The sequence below is a fragment of the Halichoerus grypus genome, chromosome 8 (assembly GCF_964656455.1).
Source record: "Halichoerus grypus chromosome 8, mHalGry1.hap1.1, whole genome shotgun sequence".
Classification (NCBI taxonomy): domain Eukaryota; kingdom Metazoa; phylum Chordata; class Mammalia; order Carnivora; family Phocidae; genus Halichoerus; species Halichoerus grypus.
In genome coordinates this window covers 654,546-675,924 of record NC_135719.1, presented here as the reverse complement: position 1 = coordinate 675,924, position 21,379 = coordinate 654,546, and the positions used below count along the sequence as shown (strand labels likewise).

The 21,379-nt window shown below is 57.5% G+C and overlaps 1 protein-coding gene across 1 annotated transcript in view; it reads left to right on the top strand.

The window, feature by feature from the left end:
* The window catches only part of ADAMTS7 (ADAM metallopeptidase with thrombospondin type 1 motif 7), a 44,941-nt gene that overhangs the window by 3,659 nt on the left and 19,903 nt on the right, over window positions 1-21,379 (top strand). The window contains exons 2-8 of the mRNA XM_078078792.1: window positions 3,351-3,706; window positions 5,292-5,457; window positions 6,417-6,613; window positions 11,491-11,574; window positions 11,871-11,995; window positions 12,952-13,101; window positions 14,242-14,385. Coding sequence (XP_077934918.1) covers window positions 3,351-3,706; window positions 5,292-5,457; window positions 6,417-6,613; window positions 11,491-11,574; window positions 11,871-11,995; window positions 12,952-13,101; window positions 14,242-14,385 — 1,222 coding nt within the window. The remainder of the gene's footprint in view (window positions 1-3,350; window positions 3,707-5,291; window positions 5,458-6,416; window positions 6,614-11,490; window positions 11,575-11,870; window positions 11,996-12,951; window positions 13,102-14,241; window positions 14,386-21,379) is intronic.

The following is a 21,379-nucleotide window of genomic DNA, read 5'->3' as shown; positions in this document are numbered from 1 at the left end:
CATGATGAAGGGACTGCCCGGGCCGCACAGCTATGGAGTGGCCGAGCTGGGACCCGAACCCTTCTGTGTTCTAAGCCCGTGTTCCTGACAGGGCCTTATTTTGTCAGTCCACGGTCTCATTTTACAAGACGCGTGCGTGGGCAAGCTCACCGCCTTCTGTTGCCGGCACGTGCATTATCTCCCGGGCCCATCATGCGGCGTCCGCTCCGGGACATTCCAGGGTCAGAGGACCTCACGCCACCCTGTCTGATGAGGCTTTTCTTCACCTCTGACCATCCAGGCGGTGTCCCCTCCCCTCTCCAGGGCCGCTCAGCACTGGGCCAGGCGTGAGCGTCAGGAGGGCCCTACACCCCTTTCTCGATGTTGAGGGGAAGGACGGTGTCTCATACATTTTCCCGGACTTTGACGCACCTAACGCTCCCTCACAATTAGTAGCCAGGGGTGACCCAGCAAATGCCATGCACCAGGAAAGTGTTGCGTGTGAACAAACGTGGTGGGTGGCCCATCTCTTGTTCCCCCATTTCTGTTAGAAGTTCGGTGCTTTATTTTTTTTTTTTTTTTAAGATTTTATTTATTGGAGAGAGAGAGAGTGAGAGAGAGCATGAGAGGGGAGAGGGTCAGAGGGAGAAGCAGACTCCCCGCCGAGCGGGGAGCCCGACGTGGGACTCGATCCTGGGACTCCAGGATCATGACCTGAGCCGAAGGCAGTTGCTTAACCAACTGAGCCACCCAGGCGCCCAGAAGTTCGGTGCTTTAGTCATTGAAAGACAGCGTAACAAGAGGCCAAAGGGCAGCCTGCATTTAAGGACAGTTGGGAACACAATAGGGGGCAGTGGGGATGGGCGGGGGGTACGGACCCTCTCCAAGGGGGCTCCCTGCTCCATGCCAGGTACTTCTGCGAGGTGGGAATTGAGGCCTGACATGGATGGATGATAAGACTTTTCAAGGAAAGTTGGAAATTGACATTTTTGGACAAGATCATGTCATTTTTAAACATAGGCAACCGATTAAATATTTTTTTCAATATTTGTGCGAGCCAAAATGAACAAACAAGATCAATGAACTGACAAAACCAAGTCTGCACGCAGTGCCATAACCCCGAATGCCCTCACGAGGACGTCAGAGCGAGGAGTCTCCTCAAACCAGCCAGCCCGCTGGCTTCCAAAGGTCAGCCTCGGAAACGGTCACGTCAGAGTCCCTGCGAGGCTTAGGAACATACAGATTCTGGGGCCCCAGAGCCCCGGGGCTATGGAATCCATCTGTGGCCGGGGTCCTGAGCCCCTGCAGCCTTTCAGAGCTCTCCAGGTACCGCTGACCTCCGACCAAGTTCACTCCCCATGGAGGATTTCCGGACTTCCCTGATGACCACAGTCCCCTGGGGATCTTGGTAAAAAACGCAGCTTCCCAGTCCCATTTCCTGGAGACGTTGATTCAGCGGGTCTGGGATGGGGCCTGGGAATTTGGTTTAATTTGGTTTTAACAAATTCTTACCCGAGAAGTCTGGAAAGTCCTTGCACTCATGTCCTCCGGAGACTCGGAGAGGGAAGCTTTGCCTGGAACCTCACGGAGTGACCCTGCCCGTCTGCCTCTCAATTGACCGTGCTCTTGGACAGCACCCTGCGGGCTGCCCACTGGGCAGCTGTGGACACTGGGGCATGTCCTCGGGGGTGGGGGGTGCACACCACTGGTGTGTACAGGGCTCTCTGCATGTGGTTTGGCAGGAGACGGGCGAGTTGGTTTCTGCAGCCTGGCCAGGATGGAGCTTCGGGCTGGTCTTGGCTGCCCTCTCGGCCCCAGCAGGCAGCCACAGATAGGACCCTGGCGGGATACTTGCAGGGCGTCCAGGCATTCCTATGGCCCGAGGGGTCATTGTCCTGGGCAGCCGGGATTCCGGAGAGCTGGGCATACACCCAGTTGGTCAGGGCAGGACCTCAGGCTGAGAGAAACATCAGACAGGCCAGTTTCCTAACTGCTCCTCAGAGGCTGGGGACGGCAGAGAGGGAACAGGATGCGAGCATCAGCCCCAGGATCTCTGGCCCCCTCAGCGGCGCTGCTCTGATGTGTCTATGTGTCCACACAAGATTTCTTTTGAAGACCAGGTCTGGTAGCTACAGAAGTTTGAAAAACTTGATGTAGGGCAAGTCCTTTATGGCTGCGATGGGGAAACAGGCCCAGCAAGGGACGGACTGCTGAGGACGCAGAACAATGTTCCTAAAGAGACTGAAGCCATGTGGGAGACTTGGAGCCCAGTCTCAGCTCTGTTCCTCTCGCTGTGTGGCTCTGGGCCAGTTGTGCACGTCTCTGAACCTCCCTTTGCTTTCTTCAGAAGCTGCCTGCAGACTTCACCGCAGGTGTCATCGTCCGGAATCCCCAGCCCCAGGGACATGGGCAAAATTTAGAGGATCCACGAACTCCGATGGGAAGATACCACATCTTTAAGTTTTTTACCTCTAAGTTAGCATTTCCTTTAATTATGCATATTAGTACCAAACTACAGTAGCATTCGCAGCACCTGACTTGGTTACCGAGCCAGAAAACCAACATATTTTTCTGTCTCAGATAAGATTGATGCTCATCACTACTGCAAAATTACTGTAGTTGTTAGATTTGCCCTTCGATCTTGCTTCATGCATTCATAAAGGAGCGCTTGAGTCCATATCGCACTTCCAAAATTATTTGGATGACTGTATTTCAATATAATCCGTTTCCTTGGCACTCGCTTGCATTTTATCGTATGCATCCAAAAACGTTATTCTGAGAAGGGGTCCATGGCAAAAAAGGTTAAGAGTCTGGTGTTACTGGGAACTCCATGAGGACGGCGACAGGGATTCTGCCAACTGCAAATAAAGCAGGGAAGAGGGACAGGGAGCTGCCGTTTGAAAATAAAGTGGTCGGGGGAGGCTTCAGCGAGCCCTCTGAGCAGGACGGGAAGGAGGTGACGGTTTCGTCCCGCGGCTGCGCAGCCCGGGGAAGCGAAGTGGGTTCCACCTGCAGGGGAGAGCCACGCAGCTTCGCGAGGCGGGGGCAGGTGTGAGGCCAGAGGGCCGAGTGGCAGGAACTCGAGCAGGTGTAGCAGAGATGAGATAAGAAGTCACTCTCCCCGGGGCCTCCTTGGCCATTGCCAGAGCCCTGCCACGGCAGGGTTGGGGGCCGGGGGGGCTCGGTCGGTCAGTTTGGGATGACTCCCTCAGGCCGCTGTGCTGCGAGCAGCCTAGGGGCGGGCGCGGGGTGGGGGCGGCTGGAGGTTATCGGGGTGACCCGCGCAGAGGAGCGGGCTGGGGGGGCACCTGGGCCTCGGACTCCTCCGCGGCCCCTTCACGCGCCGGTCGCCGCCGGCTTTCTCCCCGCAGGGCGCGGCGTGGACGGCAGCGCGGCGCTGGACATCGTGCACCCGGTGCGCGTGGACGCGGGGGGCTCCTTCCTGTCCTACGAGCTGTGGCCGCGCGCGCTGCACAAGCGGGACGTGTCCGCACGCCGCGCCGCGCCCGCCTTCTACGAGCTGCAGTACCGCGGGCGCGAGCTGCGCTTCAACCTGACGGCCAACGCGCACCTGCTGGCGCCCGGCTTCGTGAGCGAGACCCGGCGGCGCGGCGGCCTGGGGCGCACGCACATCCGCGCCCGCGCGCCCGCCTGCCACCTGCTCGGCGAGGTGCAGGACCCCGAGCTGGAGGGCGGCCTGGCGGCCATCAGCGCCTGCGACGGGCTGGTGAGTGCGCCCCTGCCCCCGCGTCGGGCTCGCCGGGGCGCTGTTCGCGCCTGTATGGTGGGGGTGCTGTCCCCCAGGATGGCGGCCCTCAGGCTTGAACTCGAGCCGGAAGCACCCGCAGGCCTTGTGAACAACAGTGTGCTGGGTGGGCCGGGGTGGGTCTCAAGCCCGCGTTTCTGACCCTTTCCCAGTGTGGAAGCTGCGGGTGCAGAGAGCCGACTCTGAGAATCACTGTGTAGACCGGGTAACTCCTAACAGTGCAGGCCTTCCCTGGGAGCCTCGGTTCTGTGTCGCCCCACGGATCCCTCTAGGCTGTTCTTCTCGGGGTCAGGCAGCCCCCCGTTACCTCTCCTCCCGGGAGATGAGGCCCCACCGCCCTGCCCCCGGTGGAGGTGATGCTGGCTGGGGCTCGCCGCGCCAGGTGCCTCCCTCCGTTTGGGTGCTGGGTTGGAGCGGCTCCCACTCCGGCGGCACAGGGACCCCTTCTGCTCCCGGCTGGGTGACCGGCTCTGCCCTCCCCACTCTGGGAGGTGCGGGTGGGGTGTGGGAAGAGTGGGGGGACGTGTGTGCATTTTCAGCCGTCCACCGTTCCTAGCAGGGCCCTCAGCTCAGAGTGCTCAGGAAGTCCATGGGCTGTAGCAGGACAGGGCCTAATGACAGACGGCCCGCATCACAGCTGCAGGTCATCTAGACCTCGGAGAGCCTGGGCCTGTCCTCCTCCATCCCGTTCATCTTGTTGATTCTCTGCGGCAGCTGAGCCTGTGGGTGCCAATCCCATTTACAGATGATGAGACAGGCTCGGAGGGGCACTTTGCCTGGGGCCACCCAGTTCCGCACTCGAACCCAGTCTCCGGTGGTGCACTTTCTGGTGTTCGGGGTTCTCGGCCCTGCACAGCCCAAGGGCAGACGTGGGGCCAAGGACGGAGCTGCAGGGGAGATAAAACCCGTCTTCCTGTTGGAGGCCTGGGCTTCCTCTGGAGGTGCTGGGCTGCCCAAAGACGCTTCCCAGGCCCCCCGCCCCCGGCCTCTCTGAATGCTGGTGGGTGTGCCTGAGACACCCCTGCCTGCCTCCCTGCTCTGGCAGGCCCTGGGACCAGGGCATAGGATGTCCTGGTGACAGTGGGCATCCCTGTGGCTTGGGTGTGGGCAGAGCGGCCCTGGGAGTGATTCATCACCTCGGCGAGATTGGGATGCAGGCCAGTTGCGAGAGGACATAACGGCTGGGATGCCAAGAAGAGGGAGAAGGGTCTGGATGCCGGCTGCCTGACTCAAGACGGCCATCCGGGACTGCGCGGAAGATGCCGTCTTAGATTTAGCGTGGCCCCGTTTCCTGCTCCTGACGGGGTGGGGGGGCAGCGTCCTCCTGAGACGGGTGGCCTCTGAGCTCAGCCTTGGGCTGTGTGAAATGGCAGGGAAGGCAGGCAGAGGGTACAGAGTCAGAGGCCCGGAGGGAGGAAAGCGCGTGCATTCGGGGTCAGTCGGGTGCTGGGAGCAGCGTGGGCTCAGCTGGGCAGGATGGGCCTCGGGGACGGGTGGGCAGGGCGCCCAGTGCTGGCCCTCTCCTGTGACCCTGGCTCTTTCTCAGAAAGGTGTGTTCCAGCTCTCCAACGAGGACTACTTCATCGAGCCCCTAGACGGTGTCCCGGCCCGGCCCGGCCACGCCCAGCCCCACGTGGTCTACAAGCGCCAAGCGCCTGAGAGGGAAGCAGCGCTGGGTGACTCCGGGGCTCCAGGCACCTGTGGGGTACAAGGTATGCGCCTCTGCAGCCAGCTCTGGGGGAGGGGCCGGGCCGGAGGCATCGAGCTCCTTTCCAGAAGCCTCTCCTGTCCACACCCCCATGCTCAGCTCCCCTCGAACCAAAGGGATGCAGACAGACGGACAGACCCATCACCGTAGCCTGCCGCTACCTTCCAAATGGGCCACGGGCCTGAGGCCTCTGCCTGCCGGGCCTGCCCCAGCCGAGGCCCTGGGCTGACCCTCTCACGCCCACCTCACCTGCCTCCCCTCCCCGCTCACTGCCTGCTGCACCTGTCAGCCATTCTTCCGCGAGTGGCCAGGCCCGTCAGGGCAGCCAGCCGGGAGCCCCCCTCCCTTCCCCACTCTGGGCCTAGCCCACAATAGCTGACCTCTGTTACTGGGGAGCCGGCACCTCCTCGCCCGGCGGCCACATCGCTGGCCAGTCCAGGTAAGGAGCAGCCCAGCACGGGCTGCCCGGCTCTGGGGACGGCTCGGCCAGCATGCCAGCCTCGGCGGCTGCCACAGCTCAGAGCCTCCATTCAGCGGAACAGGCATCCAGACTCACACTTGGGGCCTCAGTCTTCCCGGCTTCCTAGATGCCTGGGGCAGGGGAGCAGGTCTCCAGTGGGGACGGCCTCCCAGGAGGGGGGGTTGGGCCCTGGGGTCCCCCTGTGCTGGCACCCACCAACCCCCGCGGGCAGGGAGCAACACGGGGAGGTGGGGGCCCGCAGCTCCTTGCTGTGTTCGCATCTACCCTTCCGTTGCGGCCCGAGGGCACCTTCTGAGCTGTCTGGCTGATTCCTATTTACAGCCGGGGATGCTCAGGGTCAGAGGGGGGACGTGGCCGGGGCAGGGTCGCACGGCACGGGCCTGGGGCAGAGCCACGGTGGGAGTCCAGGCCGCCTGCTCTGGCCCCAGAGCCCTGGAGCCGCGCCCCGCCGGCCGCTGACCCCCACCCCCCGGGGCCCACAGCGTCCGCGGAGCTGGAGGTGTGGCGGGAGCGCTGGGAGCAACGGCACCGGCGGCGGCGGCCGCGCCCACGGCGACTCCAGCAGCGCTCGGTCAGCAGAGAGAAGTGGGTGGAGACCCTGGTGGTCGCCGACGCCAAAATGGTGGAGTACCACGGGCAGCCGCAGGTCGAGAGCTACGTGCTGACCATCATGAACATGGTGAGGCCGCGCGGGGCGGCGGTGGGTGAGGTGGCCGTGCTGGCGCGGACGGTGAGCGGGCTGGACCCCAGGCCTGGGCAGGAGCACGATGTCCAGGCTGGAGACCGGGCGGGGCGGGCGGGGCGCGGAGTCACCAGGAGAGAGCCGGGGCAGCGGCAGGGCCTTCGTGGGCTCTGCTGGCCCTCGCGGGGAGCTGCCGGGCAGAGCGGTGGGGCGGCGGTGGGCGGGCGGGGGGTACAGCCACGGTCCCACGCCTACCTGGGGGAGCCGTAGTCGGGTTGTGCACTCACGCTGGTCGAAGCAAACCTTCCTCCTTTGTGCCGGGACTTGTGGGCCCCGGGGACACGGGTCAGAGCGGCCCCTGCCTGCGACACCAGCGTTCGGGAGAGTTTGAAGGGTCTGTCCGGTTTTGCAGTCCACCAGCTGCTGACCTCAGGCGACACGTGACCCGACGGGGCCTCAGTTTGCTCCTCTGTGAACCGGGCACGATGATAGTAGTGGGGCCGGTCCCACTGACCTGGGCCCCACGTGCCGGTTGAGAGAAGTAGGCCGTGAGGGGGTGAGTGCCTCGCTCGGGTCAAGCGAGCGAGGCAGGGCAGAGCCGGTGGGAGCCCAGGCGTCCTGTCTCCCTGGTGCCCTGTGGCCGGCTGGGGCTGGTGATTCCGGAACTGCCTGCCGTGCTCGCCGCTCCCTCCCTGCGGCCGCCCCGTGACAGGAAAGATCTGGGCCCGGCCGTAGTGGGCCGCCCAGCACGCAGGCGCCGCATGGCCCCGCATGGCCCCGCTGTCCTGGGTGAGGGAGGCTGTGTGCTCCGTGTGCCGGGGCCAGTCGGCTGCTTCCCCCGCGCCCGCCTCCTGCACCCCTGAGACATCCAGTCTGGCCGCCCACTTCTAGCAGGGAGGCAGGGGCTCCGGCACAGAAGGGGCCTCCATCCGTGGCCCCCACGCCCCCACGCCCCCACTGCCCCAGCCTCACCAGCAAGCTCAGCTCTGGGCCGGTTGCTGCCTGATGTGGCCATCCCCAGGCTCCCTGCTCCTTACGGGTAAGAGCCACCACCCCTGCCTGGCCCGGGAGACCTCAGAGCCCCGCCAAGCCTCCGTGTGGCCCCGCCTGCCCAGCAAGGGGACCCCCTGCAGGCCAGGGTTTGGGGAGACTGTTGGACAGCAGGGCCTGGCCCCTGGGGGTGGGCAGGACGAGCAAGGCCAGGTTCTGAGGCCACAGGGTCATCCTCCCGTCTCAGGGCTCAGCCTGACAGAGGCCCAGGAGCTTGGCTGGAGCCCCTGGCCGTTCATTTCCCCTCACCTTTCCTAGGTGTTCCCTGTAGGCCAGGTGCTGAGCCCTCCGGGCTCCCCCAGGGCTCCCGTTGAAGAAGTTTGGCAACAGGGGTTAACAAAATGGAACACAGACTTGTTTACTGCAGGACTTCTCAGAGCCTTCAGAGCTAAAATGCAATGAGAATCCCTAAAACTACACAGATGGCATTTTCCAAAATTAAGGAGTAAGAGCAGGGGCTTTGGGTCAAACCGGGTTCTGACCCTAGCTCTTGGAGCCTCAGTTGCTCCAACCGTAAATGGGGATAGTTACACCTACCTTAGAGGTAAGACGATCAAACGGGATACTGCAGGGCGTCCCCCAGGGGACAGGTCAGCCATTTGGCCTGGGGCCTGGACCCTTCCTGCCTCCCTGTCGAGGCGCACAGGACGATTGCCTTCTCTCTGTGAGCCCCATCCTGGAGGAGGGGTCTGGGCTCTCCTCACCTGTCTGGACCATATCAGGCTTTTCTGAGCTGGCAAGTCCAGCACTGGTCAGGACAGAGGGGGGCCCCTAGGAGCCTCACAGTGCCAGACACCTGGGGAGGCGGCAGGGGGTGGCAGGGACATGGGGGGGCATGCGGACAGCCTCTGAGAAGGGCTGCAGCCCTTCTGAGAAGGGTCCCACAGTGACTGCCTTGCCTCAGCCTCACCCCCATTTTATAGGGGAGGGAACAAAGGTTCAGAGAGGCCTAGGGACTTGTTCATAGTCACACAGCTGGTTAGTGGCCGAGCTGGAGCTCAGATCTGTCTGCCTCCAAAGCCCCACTCTGTCCTCTGTGCCCAGAGATGGGCAGCCGGGAGGCTGTGGTGGCCAGAGTTGCTAGAAGGGTGGGGGAACAGAGTGGTGGAGATGGGGAGAGCTCACCCCCTTTGTCCCTCTGCAGCAGATGCTTGTTCATTGAACACTGATGTAAGACAGGATCCCATGCATGGGAAACTGCCTCATTGTAACATTTCTCAAAGAATGTTCCAGGGAGGACTTATTCCAAGGGATGCTAATAAGTATTCTGTGAAAAAAGATGCTCCCGTTGAAGAAGTTTGGCAACAGGGGTTAACAAAATGGAACACAGACTTGTTTACTGCAGGACTTCTCAGAGCCTTCAGAGCTAAAATGCAATGAGAATCCCTAAAACTACACAGATGGCATTTTCCAAAATTAAGGAGTAAGAGCAGCGGCTTTGGGTCAAACCGGGTTCTGACCCTAGCTCTTGGAGCCTCAGTTGCTCCAACCGTAAATGGGGATAGTTACACCTACCTTAGAGGTAAGACGATCAAACGGGATATTGCAGGTAGGATGCTCCGTACAGGAGCTTGGTGTGTGTCCTTTGCTGCCCTCCAGCCCCACAGCCACCCGCAGGGCAGCCTCACTCTGAGGGCCTCCGGCAGGCCCCGGTTTGTTGGTGTCCTCTTTGCGACAGACCCAGATCTGAGTCTGGGAGCTCAGCTGGGTCTGCACTGGGCATCACAAGACAAGTTCCCCGCCTGCCCCGTTTTGCACCCCTGATTCTGTTCACACTGTCTGAGGTCACCGGCCCTTTATGAGCAGCGTGTGTTGTCCTTCGGCTCACGGGAAGCTTGTGGTCACCTGTAACCCCCAGACCTTCCACAGTACTGCGCACCGGGGCGTGCTGTCCAGGCCTGCAGCAGAGGAGGGCTGGGCTCCCTGGGGATCGTTTATCCAGTTGAAGCACCCACGCTGACCTCAGGCCATTGGCAGACACTGTTGAGTGGGTCGGCCAGTTACGACACCGCCTCCCTCCAAAACCTCCAGTGTCTGCTTTGCCTTCATGCTTCTTGGGGACAGAGGCGTTCCACATGCTAAGGGGCATGCATGGAGCTGCCCCCAGCCCTAACTCTGGATAGGGGGGCCAGTTGTCGGGACAGGTCTTAGCAGAAACTCGGGGGCTTCTCACCCTCCAGAGCCACTTTGCTGGGACCTACTGCCAAATCCACCCGTCTGTCATCTAGGAAAGACTTGTTCTTTTAATCTTTCTCATTTTCCGCTACTTTAAAAATGAGATAATGTATTGAAAATACTTAGTGAGTGCCCCAGATTCATTCATTCAGCAGATATTTCTTGAGTGCCCGTTGCTGGGCTGTTGGAGGGAGCCCACACGGACACAGCCTGCGTGGAGCTTGGGTCTGGCCAAGGAGAGTGACGGTAGTCAAACCATCATCCTGAAGAATACGCAGATCAGCAGAGGGGCTGCTGGGAAGGACAAGTTCATGGTGCTTTGGGATCGTCGGCTGGAAGGAAGGCTCCCCGGAAGACGTGCTGGAGGGTTGAGCGCTGCAGGGAGGGGAGGATGTAACTGGGCAAAGATGAGAGGAAGGGTATTCCAGGCTGAGGGCACAGCATCTGCAAAGGCCCTGCGGTAGGGACGCTCAGGGGATTCTGAGAGCCAGCCAGAGTGGTCGGAACCAGGGAGTGGGGACAAGAGAGGCGGTCAGCGTGTGGGTCAGGACTGGGACTTGGTCCCCTCCCTGTGGATGGGAAGACCTGCTTACTGCTTTAAGCAAGGGCACAGTGTGATGGGGCGGCAGGTGGCTGCGAGGCTGTAGGTGGGCAGGGTACGTGGGGGCACCGCGGAGCGACCTCCACTGCCGGGCACGCAGGAGGTGCTCGTCCCTCGGCCTGGGCGGTGGCCTTGGAGGTGGACGCGGGGAAGCGGGAGGGGACAGAATGGGTTGCCGTGGGGGAGGAGGCGGCGCACAGGGGCCCCCGGGGCTCCGGCCCGTGCGCGGAGGTGGACGGGGCCCACGGCAGCACTGCTGTCTCCCCCGTTCCTGACCTTGGGTCTCAAAGTGCAATTCGTCCCTGTTATCAGGGCCTACGGTGCCCTTTTGAAGTCTGTGTTGTATCCATTCCAGTTGAATATTTTTCTTGATGGAATCACTAGAAGCCAGCTCATAACTAGGCAGGACAGGCTCCTGCTATCTCCGCCTGCCGAGAACCTGACGCCTGCCCCGGTCGTGGGCTGGCCTCTTTCTTGTTCTGAGGGAGCCCTCAGGGAGAAGCTAGCTTTCCCCTCCCCTTTCCCTGCACCTCGATGCACCTGCAGTCTTTGGGGTGGCCTTCTGTCCCAGGACTGAGTGGGGGCTCCTGTGTAGCCACGGGGCCTCGGAGACACGTGCACACCTGCCCCATGGGCTAGCAGGGCAGTGGGGAGACTCCTGCCCCCACCCCCTCTGTAGGCCCTGCCCAGGTCTCCTGCCTCGTGGGAGGGCTCTCTCCTGGGGTGCTGGTCTTGGCGTCCCTGGGGCAGGAGGAGGCTGCAGGGCTGTCTCAGCTCAAGACAGTAGGCAAGCCAGGGCGCTGGGACGGGCCGAGAAGCCAGTATTTGAGCTGTGAGCCAGGGAAGCCGATCCCAAGCTGGTGCTCAGGAGCGGCCTGGGCCTGGGAAGGTGTTACGTGCAGACGACGTTGTTGCCGGTTGGGGACGCGTGGATGCACTGAGTGTGCAGCCTGCGTGTGAATGTGGGTGTGCACGCCTCTGGGCGGGTCAGAGGTGGCTGTCTCCACCCTCCCTCCAGGGTGACAGCCCAAGCCCATCTCTCGGACAGGTGGCCGGCCTGTTTCACCACCCCAGCATCGGGAACCCCATCCACATCACCATCGTGCGCCTGGTCCTGCTGGAGGATGAGGAGGTGAGAGGTCACGTGGCCTCACGCTGGCCCCTGCCCTGAGCTGCCCCGTGTGGAAGGGCACCGCGAGCCTCCTTCCCCGGGCAGTGCCCCCTTCGCCCCTGGCCGGCCCTCTCTCCGCTCCCCCCGGGATGTACCTGCGGGAGAGGTGGTCAGACTGGAGCTGGACCAGGGCCCACAGACTGGCTGTTCTCCCGCTGCCCTCCCGGGCCTCTGTGTCCCGTGTCCGTGTGGGGGAGGACGGGGCCTGACCCTTCGGGGCTCGGGGGAGGCGCCAGTGACTACTCTGTCTGCCCCAGGAAGACCTGAAGATCACGCACCATGCAGACAACACTCTGAGGAGCTTCTGCAAGTGGCAGAAGAGCATCAACATGAAGGGGGACGCCCACCCGCTGCACCACGACACCGCCATCCTGCTCACCAGGTGCCGCCGGCGGTGGGGGGTGCAAGGCTGAGGCTGGGGGGGCTGCTCCGGGGCCTCAGGATGGGGGCTGGGGACGGGATTCCGTCAGCGCTTGGGGAGAGCTTTCTATACTGAAATGATCAAGGGTTCTAGAACGATCAGAGACAGCAGGGACACCATACACTTGTGTCATTCCCCGGTGCTCACGCCCGCGCCCGCGCCCGTTTCCCCCCGGTGCTCACGTCCGTGCCCCTTTCCCCCCGGTGCTCACACCCGTGCCCCTTTCCCCCCGGTGCTCACACCCGTGCCCCTTTCCCCCCGGTGCTCACACCCGCGCCCGTTTCCCCGGTGCTCACGCCCGCGCCCGCTTCCCCCCGGTGCTCACGCCCACGCCCGTTTCCCCCCGGTGCTCACGCCCACGCCCGCGCCCGTTTTCCCTGGTGCCTCATAGAGCGCGAGCCCACGACCTGGACACGGACCCTGGTCCAGTCCAGACCCGCTCACCCTTGCCCCGCTTTACCCCAGCCGGTATTTGTGTGTGCGTGTGCTTTACGCACTTTTATCACACGTGTGAGTTCCATGTCCACCCCGCGGTCTGGACACGGGGCAGGTCGTTAGAAGGAGCCCCCGTGCCCGCGTTGGACAGCCCAAGGCCGTCGCTCGGCCGCCGGCCCCCTCCCCGACCTCGGACAAGCGCAGGTCTATGGGAGGCGGTCAGTGGCCCTTCTCCCTCTGCCGGGCCCCCGCAGCGCCTCTCGGCACCCTCCCTGGGACAGGAACCAAAATGCTGCTCGGGGCTCCCCCCTCCACCTGAACGGGTGTCCCGTGTGCGTGAGGGCCCTGCCCCCCGCGTGGCCGCGGTGCCAGTGGGCTGTCTGGGTGGGAGGGGACGGCCTCCCTCCTCGCTCGCTCTGGGCCCAGGTGGGCCTGGCACCGGGCCAGTTCAGCCTGAGGCCCGCTTCTTTCTGCACGTGCAGGAAGGACCTGTGTGCGGCCATGAACCGGCCCTGCGAGACGCTGGGCCTGTCCCACGTGGCGGGCATGTGCCAGCCACACCGCAGCTGTAACATCAACGAGGACACGGGCCTGCCCCTGGCCTTCACCGTGGCCCATGAGCTTGGACACAGGTACTCCTGCCGCTGCCGCTCCTGCCACTGGGGGCACCGGGTCCCAGCGAAGGGAGTTCGCCCTGGCCTGGCCACACGCTGTCCCTGCACTGTCCCCACAGCCAGGCTGCTCTCCTGTCCAGTGGGGAGAGGCCCACCTGGGTACCCCTGGGGCTGGTCGGGGAGAGTCTTGTGTGAAATGGGGTTGACGTGGCCAGAAGGTCAGCACGGGTCTTGAGCGGTCCCTCCACAGCGCTCTCCGTGCTTGCATTTTGACTCTTGGTCCCGCCACACCTGTATTCCCGATTGCTCTGTGACCCCAGGCAAGTGCCCTGCCCTCTCTGGACCTTTGTGTGCTCCCTGTTGGTCGAGGGGTCTGGATTCAGTGATGCTCACGGCTCCCTCCAGCTGGCCTGCCTGCATGAGGCTCCAGGCTGTTCGGCTGGCCGATGGGGCAGCACCTCAGCCCGCCAGGCTCTGATGAGGGTGGCCCACAGCCGGGTCTGCCACTCAGAGGTTTGGGGGGTCATGGTTTACGTGCTCTGGGCTCCTTGAGTGACAGCCACGCATGCAGGGTCTCGAAGCTGCCCGTGGTGGTAGAGCGAGCAAGCTGCCCCGAATCTGCCATTCCCTGGCTGTGTCCCCTCGGCCAGTTCCTGAGCCTCTCTGAGCCCCCCTGGGCAGTTCTGAGGACTGAGCAAGATAGGGTTTCTGCAAGGCCATAGCACGGCACTTGGCACATTGTAAGTGCCAAGCAAATAGAATTTTTCTCGTCTCCTTCCCGAGGATGGCATCTTGCGAACTTTTCTGTGATAGGGCGGCTCAGACGCCCTTCACTCCGGTGCACAGCCTTGGGCCGAGGACCCGTGTCAGACCATGCTGGGTGCCAGGGAGGGAGCAGGGGCTGCTGGCCCCGCCGTGCCCCCTGGCCGGCCCCTGCAGGTGCCCACGAGGCTCAGGCAGGTGCCCTGGGAGGAGGGCTCAGGGAGCACAGCAGTCCCACCCACATGTTAGGTCAGGGAGGTGGAGGCTCCTGGAGGGGTTGACCTGCCTGAGGCCACACAGTGGTTTGGTGGATTCGTGCTGTGCAGGCCGGCGGGAAGGGGTGGGCTGGCAGCATCCCGCGGCTCACCCGCCCCTGCGGCCTGTGTTCTCACACAGCTTTGGCATTCAGCATGACGGAAGCGGCAATGACTGCGAGCCCGTTGGGAAACGGCCTTTCATCATGTCTCCACAGCTCCTGTATGACACCGCCCCCCTCACCTGGTCCCGCTGCAGCCGCGAGTACATCACCAGGTTCCTGGAGTAAGCCCTGCCCTGGGTGGGAGGGGGGCTGCTGGAGTGGCATTCTGGTGCCAGATGGAGGGAAGCACGGAGGGCAGCAGGTGGAGCTGGGGCCAACAGGTGAATCTGGGGGCCAGCAGGTGGATCTGGGGGCCAGCAGGTGGAGCTGGGGTCCAGCAGGTGGAGCTGGGGGCCAGCAGGTAGAGGGAAGCACGGAAGGTAGCAGGTGGAGTTGGGGCCAGCAGGTGAAGCTGGGGTCCAGCAGGTGGATCTGGGGGCCAGCAGGTGAAGCTGGGGTCCAGCAGGTGGAGCTGGGGGCCAGCAGGTGAAGCTGGGGTCCAGCAGGTGGAGCTGGGGGCCAGCAGGTGGATCTGGGGTCCAGCAGGTAGAGGGAAGCACGGAAGGTAGCAGGTGGAGCTGGGAGCAGGTCCCCCTGGGCTGGCAGGAGAGGCCATCTGAGCTGTGTCTCTGAGAGCCAGTAAGAGCTGACACGCAGAAGGGAGAGAGAGGAGTGGTGTTCCCATAGAGTAGCGGGGGCTGAGACACAAGGGAGCTGAGGGCTGTCGGGAAGGCGGGCACCGAGTGAGGCCTCAGGGATTATGGGTCCAGGATGGGGATGCAAACCTTGGGTTTGGGATGGGAAGGAAACCAGACAGGGCACAGGACTGGCCACATGGCCAGCAGAGTCCAGGGAAAACATGCCATTGAAGGTACCAAAACTTAAGTTTTTCCTTTCTTTCACATCCTCTTAATTTGTTACAGTGTTTTTTATTTGCTATCTAATGTTCTACGCAAAGAAAAATTTAAATTATTAGCACACGTTTTACCGTTGGCCTTTATCTTGTTCAGCGCCCCTATAACTGCAGGTGTAAGAGCACTGAACTCCTATGTGAGTCACTGAAATGCCACAATGCGTATTTCATAGCTGTTTACCAGAACAATGGAAACCTGCACAAGAGTAACTTGCTGGGATTTATTTCCCTTCTTAACATGTGTGCATTCTGCCCACACTCCCCACCTTCGGCTTGCTAGCCAGTAAGCAAAGTCTGGAGGGAGAAGGCTCTGGGGGCCGCCGCACATCCCCTCCTGTCTCCTGTCCCAGTGTAGACTGGGGGCTTTCTAGGCCTGTCCTAACACTGGCCTGTGGGGTCATCCCGCTACCGATTTTAGAGGCGGTGCCTCTTTGTTTTGGTGGAGCACATCCTCAAGTAGCTTTCTGAGAAAAGGTGCGTGGAGGGGGGAGGCGTTTGCTTGTTCAAAAGCGTCTTTATTCTACCCTCACACCGGGTTGGTAGTTGGATTTGATAATCAACTTCGAGCCGGAAGTCACTCTCCCTCAGCGTTTCAAAGGCTTTTTCCCATTGTCCTCTAGCTCCTAAAATTGCCGCCGAGAAGTCCCATTCCAGTCTCATTCCCAGGCCTCTGTCTCTGGCCTCCTAAAACGTCTGGAAGCTTTTCTTTCTCTTTTTCTCTCTCTTTCGGTGATTGGAAATTTTGCAATCATGTGCCTTGATCTGTTTTTATTTTGGAGGGTATTTGGTGGACGCTTTTCTTTTTTTGTTTTACTTTAATTCCAGTATAGTTGACGTGCAGTGTAATATTAATTTCAGGTGTACAGTTCAGTGATTCGACACTTCCATACACCACCTGGCACTCATCACCTGTCTCCCCCACCTCTGCTCTGGGGACCAGTAGGGTCACCCGTGTCTGGTTTGCCTCTCTCTCTTTTCCCCCCCTTTGTTCATCTGTTTTGTTTCTTAAATTCCACATATGAGTGAAGTCATACGGTATTTGTCTTTCTCTGACTGACTTATTTCGCTGAGCATAATACCCTCTAATCCCATCCATGTCATTGCAAATAGCAAGATTTCATTCTTTTTGATGTCTGAGTAATATTCGATTGTATATACACCACATCTTTATCCATTCATCTATCGATGGGCACTTGGGCTGCTTCCATATCTTGGCCATTGTATATAATGCAATAAACATAGGGGTGCATGTACCCCTTCATATTAGTATTTTTGTATGCTTTGGCTAAATACCTAGTAGTGCATTTGCTGGATCATAGGGTAGCTCTATATTTAACTTTTTAAGGAACCTCCATACTGTTTTCCAGAGCGGCTGCACCAGTTTGCATTCCCATCAATAGTGCAATAGGGTTCCCCTTTCTCCACATCCTTGCCAACATCCGTTGTTTCCTGACTTGTTAATTTTAGCCATCATGACAGGTGTGAGATGATCTCTCATTGTCGTTGTGAATTGCATTTCCCTAATGATGAGTGATGTTGAGCATCTTTTCATGTGTCTGTTGGCCATCTTGATGTCTTCTTTGGAGAAATGTTTGTTCCTGTCTTCTGCCCATTTTTAGTTGGATTATTTGTTTTGGGTGTTGGGTTGTATCAGTTCTTTATGTATCTTGGATACTAACCCTTAATTGGATGTGTTGTTTGTAAATATCTTCTCCCATTCCGTAGGTCGCCTTTTAGTTTTGTTGATTATTTCCTTCATGGTGCAGAAACTTTATATTTTGATGTAGTCCCAATAGTTTATTATTTTTGCTTTTGTTTCCCTTACCTCAGGAGACATATCTAGAAAAAAGTTGCTGAGGCCGATGTCAGAGAAATTACTGCCTATGTTCTCTTCTAGGATTTTTATGGTTTCATGTCTCATGTTTAGGTCCTTAATCCATTTTCAGTTTATTTTTGTGTATGGTGTAAGAAAGTGGTCCAGTTTCAATCTTCTGCATGTGGCTGTCCCATTTTCCCAGCACCATTGATTAAAGATACTGTCTTTTTTCCATTGCATATTCTTACCTCCTTTGTCAAAGATTAATTGGCCATATAATTGTGGGTTTGTTTCTGGGCTTTTTGTCCTGTTCCATTGATCTATGTGTCGGTTTTTGTGCCGGAAACATAGTGTTTTGATTCCTACAGCTTTGTAATATATCATGAAGTCCGGAATTGTGATGCCTCCAGCTTTGCTTTTCTCTTTCAAGCTTGCTTTGGCTGTTTGGGGACTTTTGTGGTTCCATGCAAATTGTTTTTTCTAACTCTGTGAAAAATCCTGTTGGTGTTTTGATCAGGATTGCATTAAATCTGTAGATTGCTTTAAGTAGTATGGACATTTCAGTAATTTTTGTTCTTCTAATCCATGAGTATGGAGTGTTTTTCCATTTGTGTCATCTTCAATTTTCTTCATCAATATTTTATAGTTTTCAGAGTGCAGATCTTTTTCCTCTTTGGTTAAGTTTATTCCTAGGTACTTTATTATTTTTGGTATGACTGTAAATGGGATTGTTTTCTTAGTTTCTCTTTTGCTGCTTCACTATTAGTGTATAGAGATGCAATGGATTTCTGTATGTTGAGTTTATATCCTGAGATTTAGTTTTTTGGTGGAGTCTTGAGGGTTTTCTATATATCGTATCACATCATCTGCAAATAGTGAAAGTTTTACTTCTTCCTTGCCTATTTGGATGCCTTTTATTTATTCATTTTTCTTGTCTGATTGCTGTGGCTAGGACTTTCAATACTATGTTTTGTAAAAGTGTCAAGAACAGACATTTTTGGGCGCCTGGGTGGCTCAGTGGGTTAAGTGACTGCCTTCGGCTCAGGTCATGATCCCGGGGTCCTGGGATCGAGTCCCGTGTTGGGCTCCCTGCTTGGCATGGAGTCTGCTTCTCTGACCGTACCCCCTCTTGTGCTCACTCTGTCTCTCTCTCTCAAATAAATAAATACAATAAAATTAAAAAAAAAAAAGAATGGACATTTTTGTCTTCTTCCTGATCTTAGTGGAAAAGCTCTCAGTGTTTTTTCATTGAGCATGATGTTGGCTGTGGATTTTTCATATGTGGTATTATGTTGAGGTATCATCCCTCTAATCTGAATCCACTTTGTTGAGGGTTTTTATCATGAATGGATGTTGTACTTTGTCAAATGGTTTTTCTGTGTCTTTTGAAAGGATCATATGGTTTTTATCTTTTCTCTTATTCATATGATATATTGCATTGATTTTGTGAACCTTGTAACCCAGGAATAAACCCCACTTGATTATGGTGAATGATTTTTTAAATGTATTGTTGGATCCAGATTGATGGTATTTTATTGAGAATTTTTGCATCTATGTTCATGAGGGATATTGGCCTATAATTCTCTTTTTTAGTGGGGTCTTTGTCTGGTTTGGTATCAGGGTAATGCTGGCCTCATAGAATGAATTTGGAAGTTTCCTTCTTTTCTATTTTTTGGAATAGTTTGAGAAGAATAGTTGTTAACCCTTCTTTAAATGTTTGGCAGATTTCACCTGTGAAGTCATCTGATCCTGGACTTTTGTTTGTTGGGAGTTTTTGATTATTGATTCAGTTTCATTGCTGGTGATTGGTCTGTTTAAATTTTCTATTACTTTCTGATTTCTTTTTGGGAAGTTATATATTTCTAGGAATTTATCCATCTCTTCCGTGTTGTTCAATGTGTTGATATACAGTTTTTCATAATTATAATCCTTTGTATTTCTGTGGTATCAGTTATTTCTCATCTTTCATCTCTGATTTTGTTTGAGTCCTTTCTCTACTCTCTTTCTCTCTCTCTCATTGTTTTGATGAGTCCAGCTAACGATTTATCAATTTTGTTGATCTTTTCAAAGAACCAGCTCCTGGTTTCAATGATCTGTTTTTTTTTAGTTTCTATTTCATTTATTTCTGTTCTGATCATTATTCTTTCCTTCCTTCTGCTAGTTTGGGATTTTGTTTGTTCTTTTTCTCTAAAAACTCCTGTCCTTCCTGAACATGTTCTTGTGTCATTCGATAATTTCTATTTTTTCCTTCTGAAACTCTCAACATTCAGCTGTTCTCTCACGTTCTTACTTTGTTTTTTTTTGTGTTTGTTTGTTTGTTTTTACTGGCTTTTATCTCTATTTTCTGGATGACATCCTTATGTTCACCCTTCTATTAAGTTTTTTCTACTATACTTTTAACTTTCTGAACTTCCTTATTCACTAAATACTCCTTTTTATTATCATGTTTCCACAGTCGTGGTTTTCTCTCTTCTCTTCCTCAGGTTATTCCTTATATGTGTTAAACTTTTATGTTCTCTCCCTGCAATATCTTTTTTTCCTTAATTTACTTTTATTTATATTTTAAGATTTTATTTATTTATTTGAGTGAGGGAAAGAGAGCATGAGCAGGTGGAGGGGCAAGGCAGAGGGAGAAGCAGGCTCCCCGCTGAGCAGGGACCCCAACGTGGGGTTCCATCCCAGGCCCCCGGGATCATGACCCAAGCTGGAGGCAAGGTGCTTAACCGACTGAGCCACCCAGGGACCCGTTCAAGAGGTTTTTTGAGGATTATTATTTTTTAAAGATTTTTATTTAAGAGAGAGACAGAGTGAGAGAGAGAGCACAAGTGGGGGAGAGGGGCAGAGAGAGAGGGAGAAGCAGACTCCCCACTGAGTGGGGAGCCCTGATTTGGGGCTCGATCCCAGGACCCTGGGATCATGACCTGAGCCAAAGGCAGATGCTGAACTGACTGAGCCCCCCAGGCGCCCCCTTTCCTTAAAGGTTTTAAACCAGTTCGGCTTCCCGTCATGCGCAGGAGGCAGCGCTGGGACACCAGTTGGGAGGCCTGTGGCTCGGGCAGGTTTTTTGGAGTCTGTGCCAGGGGACTGGCTGGGACTGGGCTATGTCTTTGGACACGCTATCTATCTTCAGCTACCAGCATCTAGGGTCCTTTCTGGAGTGTTCTGTTTCCCCGGAGATACTCTCATCTTGCCCTGGGAGGGAAGCCTGGCACCCAGGTGGGGAAGGGGCTTGGGGGCTTCCCACCCTTCCCTGTGTAGACTTATATTTGTCCCCTTCTCTGTAGGCCCCTCTGTAGGTGTCCCTAGGCCAGGTCCCCTGGCTCACCCTCTTCGGAGAGTGACCCCTGGCTCTCCGTAGGCAGGGAGGTGGCCATCACCTGGCCACACAGGGTTGGGGAGCAGAGGTGGGGTCTGATGTCTCCTGTCCTCCTGGCACCCTGGCCTCCATGGCTCCCTGGGCCCTAAGCCTGAGCCTTTCTAGGGTTCTGCTTCTGGGTGGTTTCTCCCTGTAGGACTTGGCTTTCAACTCTTACTGCCCCACTAGCTCAGCTACCAATTGACCATCTGCTTTCCAGCTTCCAGAATTTTGCTGACGTTTGTCATCTGTCCTCATCACCTCCCCCCTTTCCCTGTGTCCTTGTTTATTCTTCTGTCATTGTAGTGGGGTTCTGGGAGGGTGTGGAGCTCGGTCTGCCATGTTTTTCTAGGAGTCCCTCACTGTGGGTTTAAGTGGGGACATGAGCATGTCCCCTGCGGGTGTGAGCAGGGACTCTGGCCTCTGATGGTGGAGGGACGGCTGGGGGGTGGAGGGCGGAGGCAGAGAGGAGTTGTGGGTGATGGTTAGGGCCTGGACTCTGGCCCTGGCTTTTGCCCGTGTTGGCAGACACGTTCCATGGGGCTCCTGACGGGCCTGCCTCCTGGGTGGCTGTGAGTGTCCAGCCTGTCGCCGACCACATGGTTCGCATTCAGTGCTGAGTGCCTGTTATCACTACTTCTAAGCGGCGGATGAGATGGATCTGAACCAGCGCAGTAGCCTGGGCAAGTAGAGCAGGCCTGGAAAAATCCCAAGGGCGTGTCTCCTACCCCAGATGGGGGCAGAGAAGAAGGGAATTGGGGGGAAGATGAGCCACCCCGCAACACCCCCAGGGCCTGTTCCCAGCTGTCCCCACCCAGGGAGCCACCCAGCACCCTGCCTCCAGGACACACACACACACACACACAGTCTCTGTGCTCTTGCAGCCGCTGGAATGCATGAGGGCCTTGGCTCGGGGCCTGGGGCGAGGGCGGGAAGATCAGACCAGAGCCTGAGCCGGCGGGGGGTGGGGGGGTGGGGGGGCCCGGGGGGCCTTCCACGGGGGGGGGGGGGAGGTGGGGGGGGCACCGAGAGGGGTTGCGTGAGGGCAAAGGCCAGAGAGAGGCAGGCCTGCAGCGGAGGGTGCTCTGGGGC